The sequence below is a fragment of the Rutilus rutilus genome (genome assembly GCF_951802725.1).
Source record: "Rutilus rutilus genome assembly, chromosome: 5".
In the NCBI taxonomy this organism is placed as follows: domain Eukaryota; kingdom Metazoa; phylum Chordata; class Actinopteri; order Cypriniformes; family Leuciscidae; genus Rutilus; species Rutilus rutilus.
The window spans coordinates 35,035,569-35,046,509 of NC_140213.1; the positions used below are offsets into that span (position 1 = coordinate 35,035,569).

The 10,941-nt window shown below is 36.4% G+C and overlaps 1 protein-coding gene across 3 annotated transcripts in view; it reads left to right on the forward strand.

Moving 5' to 3' along the window:
* The window catches only part of fgd4a (FYVE, RhoGEF and PH domain containing 4a), a 50,981-nt gene extending 40,091 nt beyond the window's left edge, over nt 1-10,890 (forward strand). For all 3 annotated transcript variants that reach the window (XM_084409732.1, XM_084409733.1, XM_084409734.1), the window contains 13 exons: nt 1,722-1,811; nt 1,989-2,134; nt 2,224-2,380; nt 3,314-3,452; nt 3,532-3,590; nt 4,406-4,552; nt 4,689-4,861; nt 4,946-4,976; nt 5,068-5,148; nt 7,074-7,208; nt 7,284-7,430; nt 8,964-9,104; nt 9,194-10,890. In XM_084409732.1, the coding sequence (XP_084265858.1) occupies nt 1,722-1,811; nt 1,989-2,134; nt 2,224-2,380; nt 3,314-3,452; nt 3,532-3,590; nt 4,406-4,552; nt 4,689-4,861; nt 4,946-4,976; nt 5,068-5,148; nt 7,074-7,208; nt 7,284-7,430; nt 8,964-9,104; nt 9,194-9,445 (1,698 nt within the window). In that variant the 3' untranslated portion in view covers nt 9,446-10,890. The remainder of the gene's footprint in view (nt 1-1,721; nt 1,812-1,988; nt 2,135-2,223; nt 2,381-3,313; nt 3,453-3,531; nt 3,591-4,405; nt 4,553-4,688; nt 4,862-4,945; nt 4,977-5,067; nt 5,149-7,073; nt 7,209-7,283; nt 7,431-8,963; nt 9,105-9,193) is intronic.
* The last annotated feature ends 51 nt before the right edge of the window (nt 10,891-10,941 follow it).

Genomic DNA, 10,941 nt, shown 5'->3' on the forward strand with positions numbered 1-10,941 from the left:
ATAGATAGATAGATAGATAGATAGATAGATAGATAGATAGATAGATTGATTGATTGATTGATTGATTGATTGATTGATTGATTTTTGGTCACTGCATAATTCACTTCCATTTGTATTATTTCATGGTTTCATTATTTTGATATTAATTAATTGCTATTATTTTTTTATTTTTATTTTTTATATATATACATTTTTTATATATATATATATATATATATATATATATATATATATATATATATATATATATATATATATATATATATATATATATATATATATATTATTATTTTTTTATTATTATTATTATTATTATTATTATTAATATTTTTGGTCTCTATAAAATTCACATACTTCCACGTACTTGTCATTTTTTTTGTTTCAATTATTTTAATAGTAATTTTAAAAAAGAATTAGAATGTTTTGTTGTTTTATGCATTTTATCAATAAAATAAAATGTTATTTCATAAAATGTAAAACCAGTTTTTCTGTGAATGTGAAGCTTCAAGAACACAGACCTTCCATCTTCTGTCAATGCCAGAACCTCTTTCATTGGCTTTACTTGTTTCCTCTTATCCATCCTTTCATTTCCTGTCCTCTGAGGCACGTTTCAACAATATGCTTCAGTCAATTGTGCCAAAAGCTGGATATATTGGAAGTTAGTTGGTTTCTTTCATCGGCTAAGTGGTGCAGGGTGTCCGAAACAGTTCAATGGTTATTTATGTGAGCTGAGGTTGTAGATTCTGATAAGAAAAGATAGTCTATGTGTCTTCAGAGTGCTGACAGTCTGATACTAGAACTGTTTGTGGTCAGTGTGCATCAGGAAGTTCCTTTAACAGACCTCAATGTGTACAGCGTGTGTATGCCAGTGGATGTTCATTCGTGTATGGGTGTGATAGCGAGAAAGAGGGCAAGAAATGTTATGGTGAGGTGAGGAATGTAGGTGGAGTGGGAGTCAACTTCTGAATTGGCTTTGCCCTTGACCTTTATGTTCAGAGTTCTGTTTCCCTTCAGCCATGTGAGCTGCTGTGCTGAGCTGGGTGTCACAACAAAGGATTTCTGCAGTGTTGGTTCCCTCTCAGCAAAATCCAACAAAAATCTCTTGTATAATTTAAGTTAAAATGAGCTCAAAGCTCAGAACTTTAGACAATCTGAACAATTTATAGTGCTTCAAGTAGAGTTGGAAAAGTTTGAAATCAAACTTGTGTAAACTGTGAAAAATTATAATTTATATTTTGCTAAAAGACTAATATATTCTTTTTAAATGATTACATTATTTTCATTAGTATATAAATAATACTAGTATTTGTTGTACTTATATTAATTATAATTATGTCCATTTTTTTATTAAAAAAAATATATGAGTATTACAGTTATGAGAATCTAGTGTGAATCACCATTTATAATAATAAGAAGTATAACAAACTCAAAAGTAAAGTATCTGGACACATTACAATAATGGGAATTGGGGAAAATTTGCTTAAATGTCATGAAAAAATTTCACTATTCAAACATCTTCATAGTTATAATTATATTTTATGCCCAATATAATTGCTTTTTCTTTTTTTCTGTTAAATTTGATTATATTTGTGACATTCACCCTCAGATCTTTAACACCAACATTTGCATGAATCGCATCAAAGGAAGTATAAAGAGATGATAACTGATTTTCATTTGCATCTGATACAATATAGTTAACATATCGAACCTCTTTTGTTTAGGAAACCAATGAGCAGAAGCTCTACAAGATAGCAAATGAACTTCTGCAGACAGAGAAGGCCTATGTTACACGACTTAACTTATTAGATAAGGTAAGTGCTCATTTAGCTTCTTTCATGAGGGCATGCAATGTATATATTTTTTGGTAGACTGAACTCTTGTAAGCGGGAAACCAGGAGCATTGTTTTCCAATATGGCAATCTGAACATTTTAAAGATAGTAGTAAGCACACAGATCATACATCATCTAACTCTGGCCCTGCTGTGCAGGTGTTTTATGCCAAGCTGATAGAAGAGGCAAGAAAAGACACATTCCCCGTGGATGTGGTGATGAAAATCTTTTCCAACATCTCTTCCATTAATGCCTTCCACAGCCAGTTCCTTCTGCCTGACCTGGAAAAACGCATGGGAGAATGGTAAGGCGTTCACACTCTCACTTTGTGGATATTGGTTTTGGTTTAATTGGAAGAAATATGGTCTTAATGCTCTGAGACTTTTCTACCAGGACGTCAACACCTCGCATTGGGGACATCCTACAGAAGCTCACTCCCTTCCTGAAGATGTACGCTGAGTATGTGAGGAACTTTGACCATGCCATGGATCTGGTGAAGCAATGGACAGAGCGATCACCTCCATTTAAAGCTATCATTCTGGAAATCCAGGTGATCACTGATGCATGTTTTTTTTTTTTTTTTTTTTTTTTTTATAACCAGAGAGCCGGATGACTACTGGAATGCCAATAGAATTAAATAATATAATACAATTTAATATTAAATGAGAAATTCAGTGTTATTCAGTGTAATTAAATGTTGAAATTAAGTTAATTTATTGTACAAAACTCAATTATTTGAAAACACGCAGAGAATTTTATATTTATTGATAAGGTCAGGATGTTGGTAGATTTTATACCTGATATAAAAGAGAACTAAAAAATAGACAAAAGGGCCTTTTACAGCAGAGGAATGTTTTCATAGTTCCTATAACTATTGGTGGAAGTACCCGCTTTTTCGCACCACAGGAACTGGGAACGATTTTAGTTATAGGAATTAGCTCCTACTTCAGAGTAGGGTTCTGACCCAGCACAATAGGAACTACCAGTGACATAAGTGTAGGCTGATTAGCCAAACGCATGCCATACGAAACACTGTGTGTTTAAACGGTTAAAAGTTCCAGTCTACGTTTACTTACTCCATGAACTGACTCCACGAACATTAAAAACAGCGATAGATGGACTGACGTAAAAGTCCAGCCACTTCTCAACCTTTACGCTATGGAGTTGTTGAAGTTGTTGAATGCCGTGCTTAAATGACGTCACTGACGGCCAGCTTATGTCAGAGTTCCTACTGGCGGTGTGAATGCAACCAGGAAAATGGCCCTAGGAAAACATTTAGTCTATAACTACCCAGTGTGAAAGCCCCTAAATTGTGGCTGGTTTAATTGGCCAGGGCTGCGTTTCTCAAAAGCATCGTTAAGTTGATCATTGGTGCCATTGGTTCTGTACGATCTACTTTTGAGAAACACAGCCCTCGATATATCTGTACCTTTTTGCTTTCTTTATTGTTTGTAGATTCATGTGTGCATGTTTGTGTGTTTAGTCTCAAGAAGTGTGTGGCAGTCTGACGCTGCAGAATCACATGTTGGAGCCTGTTCAGAGAGTGCCACGATACGAGATGCTGCTCAAAGACTATCTGAAGAAACTTCCACAGGATCACATAGACCGGCGGGATGCTGAAAGTGAGTTCAGGAGTGAACATGTTCCTAAGACAGTCGTTAAACGTGACCTTTCTTAAATATGAAATCTTTGTCTTTGCAGAGTCTTTAGAGATTATTTCCATGGCTGCCACGCATTCCAACACTGCCATTAAGAAATCAGTGAGTGTTTTTCCTCTGCTGTACAACTGAATCTCTAGATTGTCTCATTAGCTATTTCACAACCCATTTTTATGTGCAGTTTGGGATATTGCATATAAAAAAACGTTGGATGGAAACGGCAAGATGCGCATTGATTCAAAAAAAGTGCATAAAAACGTATGCGCTCAATTGAGGCGGATAAAAAAATTTTTTTATCCAATAAGAAAACTTGCGCATAAACTATGATGAAAATGAAATTCTGAAATACCTTAGCCAAAGTCTGTTGTCAAAGTGGTTCAGTATAATTACCTCAGAACTGTCATAGCCGATTGTGTTCCCAAACACACACAAAAACACTAAAAAAGTAATTAATTACTAGATACTGATTACATAATTAGATTACTACACTAATTACTCTCTTTTTAAAAAGTAAAAAGTATTTCTTTAATTGTGACTAATTACTTATTTAAATCCCATATCAACCTTGACCAGTTGACAGACATATAGACATAAAACTGCTCTTTTAATTATTTTAAATAAATAATATAAAATTGCATAAATTATTCTTAAACCGACCAAAGTATTTAAAGGGAAAATGTTACATTTAAAACTTACATTTTAACAATAGACATTCCATTTTGATGTTAAATCCACTATTGTTTTATATAGAATTTTTCTAGTCTATACAGTTATTTTCTGTAACATCTCCAAATATATATATATATATATATATATATATATATATATATATATATATATATATATATATATAATAAATTCTCATAAATGTTTTGAAACGTTTGAAAATGTTTTTGGTCTTTCTGTTTATCTCTTAGGAAAACCTTAAGAAATTGTTAGAAATTTATGAGATGTTGGGAGAAGAAGAGGACATCGTGAACCCCTCGAATGAGTTAATAAAGGAGGGTCATATTCTGAAACTGGCGGCCAGAAATACTTCAGCCATGGACAGATATCTCTTCCTGGTGAGGACAACTAATTATTGTCCATGCTATTTCAGTCATTGATCAGTTACTATGAATATTTAGCTTTAAATAAAACAGTTTTAATTACCGTAGCATTTGGCAATTCATTTTCTTAAATATCTACTCTTTCCTACAGTTCAACAACATGCTTCTGTACTGCGTTCCCAAGTTCAGCTTGGTGGGACAGAAGTTTACAGTGCGCACACGTATTGGCATTGAAGGTATGAAAGTGATGGAGACGTTCAATGAGGATTATCCTCACACCTTTCAGGTTTCCGGAAAGGAACGTACACTGGAGCTGCAGGCCAGGTACAGACCGTACCATCTGTGCTTGCATTTATAATGCATACAGAATGTTAATTAGTTTTTAATGGTGTTGTTGTCTCATTACAGCTCTGAACAGGATAAAAAAAGCTGGATAAAGGTAAGAATTTAATATTCACTTTTTTATACTTGATGAATATTACATTGTCATTAGAAGTCCATTTTCTAAATTGACTTCCTCTGTGATTTAGGCATTCCAGGAAACAATACACATCTCCCTCCAGAAAAATGAGACCTTTAAGTCAGCATGCAAAGATGTGGAGGAAACATCGGTCAGTATTTATTCTCAGAAGTGTAAAATTCTCCTGGACTACATAACACAAGATACCGAATGCTCTCTGTTATTGTAAGGGAATGTTTATACATTGACATAACAAAAAGGGTTTTGCCATGTATTGACTTTTTTCATATTGATATTATTTAAAATAATGATTAAATTACACATTTGAACAATAATATAAATAACTGAATATTTGTAATTAAAATAATAATTTATTTAAAATGGTTTAATTATTTTAATTAGTAATTAAATCAATAATTAAAGTCTTAATGAAACAGAAGATGAACACTAAATGATTGGAGTCCTGCAAACATCACCTGAAAAAAAAGTCATTTTCACCAGAAGCATTGATCACAAAACATCCATTTATAAAATATATAGGCCAAATTTTAATTTGACGTCAACTTTAAAATCAATCTGTTTTAATTCAAATTAATCATTTAAAGGAACCGTATGTAAGAAATGTATTTCAATTAATCATAAAATGGCCCTGATATGTCACTAGACATTAAGAAATCATGTTCATTTCAAATACTTATATCACTGACAACAGTAGTCCGGCCAGGATACTGTCATTTAAAAGTGAAGTTGCAGCCCTCAACTGATGTTGATGTTGTCATGTTGTGTTTTGGCCTGATGCCCCACCCTCCACCTATCTACCAATCACGAAGTCAGTAGTGTTTCGGCATCCGGGTTGCCAGCTCTGCTCTAGTTACCACAGATGCAGTTACAAACGTGTCGGATAAAAAAACGTCTAACGTTACGAAACCTAAAAGACCTCATTATGAATCCGAAATACGCAAAACATCTCTCATGAAGCATAAACATAATTAACAGAAAAAAAACGTACTGTGTAGGACTCGTCACTTGCCATTGGAAGCTCCTTGTAGCAGCCTACGTTCCTGCTGGATCCTGCAGCCTATCTGGCAACCTCGAGTCAGGGGGGAGGGGGAGGGGATACACCGCTCTACAGTAATTTGAAAGTGATTGCAGTACCAATTTTGGCCACAATCTTACATACTTTGTATCATGTCTCCACTTTAGACACGAGTACTATATGAATGATAATGCTTATTTTATTAGATGTTAGATGTTTCAATCTTATTGTTCAGGGCAAAGGGTAATTTTCTGTGTTGTTGTTTTTTACTCAAGTATGAACATAAGGGCCCTGTCATACTTTTTTTTTTTTTTTTTTTTTGCTAGTATAGCTATAATTTTCACATCCTGCGCCACGATGTTTAAATGGCAAATGCATTTGCGCCCATCTGTGTGCCCATGGGCGTGCTGGTCTGAAAATGAGGTGTGTTCTGGCGCATTGTTGGCGTGTTGCTATTTTGAGGCAACTGAAATAGACCGCTCCATTGACCAACAAAAACCTGGTCTAAAGTCAATGGCGCAGTATTTTTTTTGTTATTTAAAGAGCGCATTAGTAATATGTGCCTATAGGCGGGTCCACAACGCACGTACACTCTGCTTAATACACACACAGGGACGGGCAGCAGCACACAAACATGCCAAATATTGAACATAAAAGGATTATAATGTAAAAGATTATTATAGTGTACATAAAGATATGGTGGAATCCGGCTTGTGCTCGGGCACGAGCAGATCCGTTTCCTATCTGGAGAAGCATTCAGTCTTTCTGTTTGCAAATTCCGCCATTTAAACCATGAATCCGCCATGGCGTTTAAAGGGAATTGGAGATGAGACTCTGATTGGTTTATTGCACGTTACGCCCAAAAACACACCCATTACTCAATAAGAGAATAGGGACAACCCTTTTAGACCATGCGCCGGGAGCACCGACCATTTTTCCCATCGTGAAACTAGCAAAAGTGGATCCAGACACGCCCTAAGTGAACTTTTAGACCATGCGCTTAAATTGTTTATACATTTTATGTCTATTTTTCTATGTAGGAACTTAAGATATCGGAGCTGGGTAAAAGAGCCCCTCGTTGGATCCGAGACAACGAGGTGACCATGTGCATGAAGTGCAAAGAGGCCTTTTATGCTCTCACACGCAGGAGACATCACTGTCGGGCCTGTGGATACGTAAGCGGCAGCAAACTAAAAGCATTTAGTGTTTTTACAGTGTATTACATGTGCTGAAATACCGATTTCATTCAGGTGGTCTGCTCGAAGTGCTCAGACTACAAAGCCCCTCTGGAATACGATGGGAATAAGATGAACAAGGTGTGCAAAGACTGTTACTGCATCCTGACAGGCCATATAGAGAGTGAGGAGAGGGAGGGCAAGAAGAAGGGAATTCTAGAGGTGAGTCCTGGGGTCAGAGCCACATTCTATAATGTATCAATTACCACACACTGTACTGTCAGGAAAAAAAGACTTCATATAACCTTTATATATACAGTTACGGAAGAAAAAACGACGTGCACGAACTGTTGTGGTGGATTCGACAGCGGTAAGATTGGTTGGTAACACTTTATAATAACCTGCAGCAGTAATCCATCATTAACATTCAGTAATGCTTAACAGATCAGCAGCTGATGTATATCTTCATATACTCATGAATTTACAAGTCCAAGTTTCATTTCTAACTAATTTACATGAACTAATGATCTGTTTAGCATCATGTAATGCAATAATGTTAATATTATTATTGGACTTATTATAAAGTGTTGCCACTGGTATAGTGATGTTTTAACGTTCTGGTTTGGTGATGCTTTAGAAAAGAGGGAACAAAGCTGATTTAGCTAATCATTTTTAAACACATTTGTGAAGTAGTGGATTTGCTTGTTCCCTTTTCTAAATGATCACTTGTGCATCATGGGAGCAAACTGACTATCTTAAATGCTGTAAAACTGAAACTTACACTTTTCTTTGGCTTTCTTTTTGTTTTGCTTGCTTTCTGTGAATTTCTCAAATCCTGTCAAGAACATGATTATTTCACCTCAAGATCACAATAAAAAGTAATAAATTGTAATTTGCATTTACTTCGTTAAAGGTTGTATCAGCGATTTCAGGCCCAAACATAAATGATCACATTCATCTAATCTTTCCTAACGATCCGCTAGCTGCCCGCCCCATAAGCATGCCGTCAAAAAAACGCGTCTCTGTAGGCAGCCGAGGCTCTGAGATCTGCACACAAAAACAATTGGTTTCACCAACCACTCAAAACCAAAACAAATAGTGTTCCAACCAATCACCGACAGGGGTGGGTGTTGTGAGGTTTTCGCGTGCAGCCGTCATAGGCAGCCGTGCACGAGTGCAAAACCTCACAACACCCACCCCTGTCGGTGATTGGATGGAACACTATTTGTTTTGGTTTTACGGCATGCTTATGGGGCGGGTAGCTAGCGGATCGTTAGGGAAGATTAGATGAATGTGATCATTTATGTTTGGGCCTGAAATCGCTGATACAACCTTTAAGTAAATGAAGCTGTATTGTCATGACAATTAAACCCATTTCCCACCTTTAAGTACTGTTATGCGTCCAGATATTTTGATGTTTAGCTTGTTTTTATTTGTCATTGTTATCTGTCATAAACAATGTTCATACTTCATCCTTTGTAGGGTCACATGGGCGCTGAATATATATGTATATATTAATTATATACATTACTTTTTGATTTTGATGTTGAAGTGAATACGACTCCCTTTAATTTGTATCTGAATATTGGAATTGTAAATGAATTACAAAAACTGACAAAAAGTTACATTTTGACAAAACCTATATATAAAAAAAAAGAAGAAAAAAAAACCATGCAGGTATTGTTAAATTCATTGATCTCATACAGGAGTGATGAAATGCATACAGTGCTAAACTTCTCTTCTTGTCCCTCACAGATTGAAGCTGCTCAGTTCTCAGGAAGCAGTATCATGTGTGGCTTCCTACAGTACTGTGAGAAGAACAAGCCCTGGCAGAAAGTCTGGTGTGTCATTCCTCAGAAAGAAGCTTTAGTTCTCTACTTGTACGGAGCACCTCAGGTCAGTGCACTTGTATCTTCGTGAACCGTGCTATTTCTGTTCCTGTACATCACTTCCCTTTACTTAACAAAGATGCACTGTCCTCACAGGATGTCAAGGCCCAGTCCACAATTCCTCTGCTCGGCTACCAGGTGGAGGACAGCCCGAGACCCACCGACCCTCCCACAAGCTTCAGACTATCTCAGTCTAAATCCGTCCACAGCTTTGTCGCAGAAAGCGAGGAACTGAAACAGCGCTGGCTCAAAGTGATCCGAATGGCAGTGACGGGAGAGGAACCAGAATCGCCTGAAGAAAGCCATTCTACGGAAATCACCCAAGAACCAAGCTCTAACGGTGTCTGAGCAAAGAGAGCAAACTTTTCTTAAAGACTTCTCTACTGGTGTGGCGACGCAATTAGTAAGAAAAGTGTTGACGCTCCGCTTGCTGCGCCATCACTATTGGACGGTCTGAGCTACAGCATTTGTCCAGTTGTCCTAAAGTTCCATTTGGATTTGAACTCATTCAGGATATGGGGGTTAAAAGGGCTTGACCCTTACCGGACAGATTTGAAGTTCATGCAAATGGAGCACATGGGAAGAGTACATGAGGAACTAAGAGCTATTCCACCACCTTACTACAGTTCTAAGTAGAATGTAAATATTGTACAACAATTGGACAAAATATTGAACATTTACATGTATGTAGTAGTATATTGAGGCAAAAATCCAGATTTGTGGATGCCATTGTAAAAGGACATGTGAGCTTTTCAAAAAGTCAAGATTGCAATCTACTTCGACTTTAAATGGGGTTCAGTTGCAGAACGCTCTGAATGCAGTAGACACTCCTTCTTTATGGCCATCGTTACTTTGCCAAAACATGTGTTGACATCTTTGTTGATTCTAGGGTTGCAGCGGTATACTAGTTTCACGATATATAGTTGTTTTAAATTTGACATTTACCATACCGCTTTTATTTATTAATGGACGGTATTGATAAATGTAACCGCACTGAGAATCTCATTTGCGCACGCGACACAGCTATGCTGAGGAGAAAATTGTGAGGCTGAATAAAGCTTCACGCAATTTGTTGCGCGCCTCCCATCCAATAAGTATACTTTGTTACTTCTGATATGAAACAAAGTCTCAGGTTTAAAATGCGGTCAGTTTTATCGCGAAATTCAAACAATAAAACCGTAGCGGCCCCTCTTTAATGTGGTGTGACAAATCGCTGTAGTTTAAGTTTAAGCGGGAGCGCGCAGTGAACGTGAACCGATCATCAGCCACAGCGCGAATGTTAACATCAGAACAAACAATTTACTGAAATGTATCTGCTGTCATTTAATCGCCTAATCAGGGTTTTAACCACGGAAACACGTCAATAAAACAGCTTTTAAGCATGTCAGGAAACATTACATTTACCTCAGGAAAGTAATATCCAATATGGATAACGTTAGCTCGATAGGGAGCTCGAAAGATGTCCAAGGAGGAGCATTTAATTAACCTGTTAATTTATATATGTATGCGTGTGTGTGTGTGTATGTGTGTGTGAATAATTGTCATAAAGACAAGTTTGTATGAAAACTACCTTGTGTGCAATTTAAATGTTTGTAAGAAAATCTGTTTTGTTTGTGGCGAATTTGAAGTTAGCCTAATGAATTCAGTGTGGTCTACTCTAGGTTGTTTATTTTCCCCTTTTAATATTGTAGTAGGCCTAATGTTCCAAATGAGGCATTAATTGGGAGATTTTTTTCTTTTTAGAAAAACTGTTGTGTAGCTGCGATATTTTCAAATGAATAAATAAGGAAACAAATTATAATACCATGAAACCGTTATATTTTCAGAGATGGTTTCATGGTTAT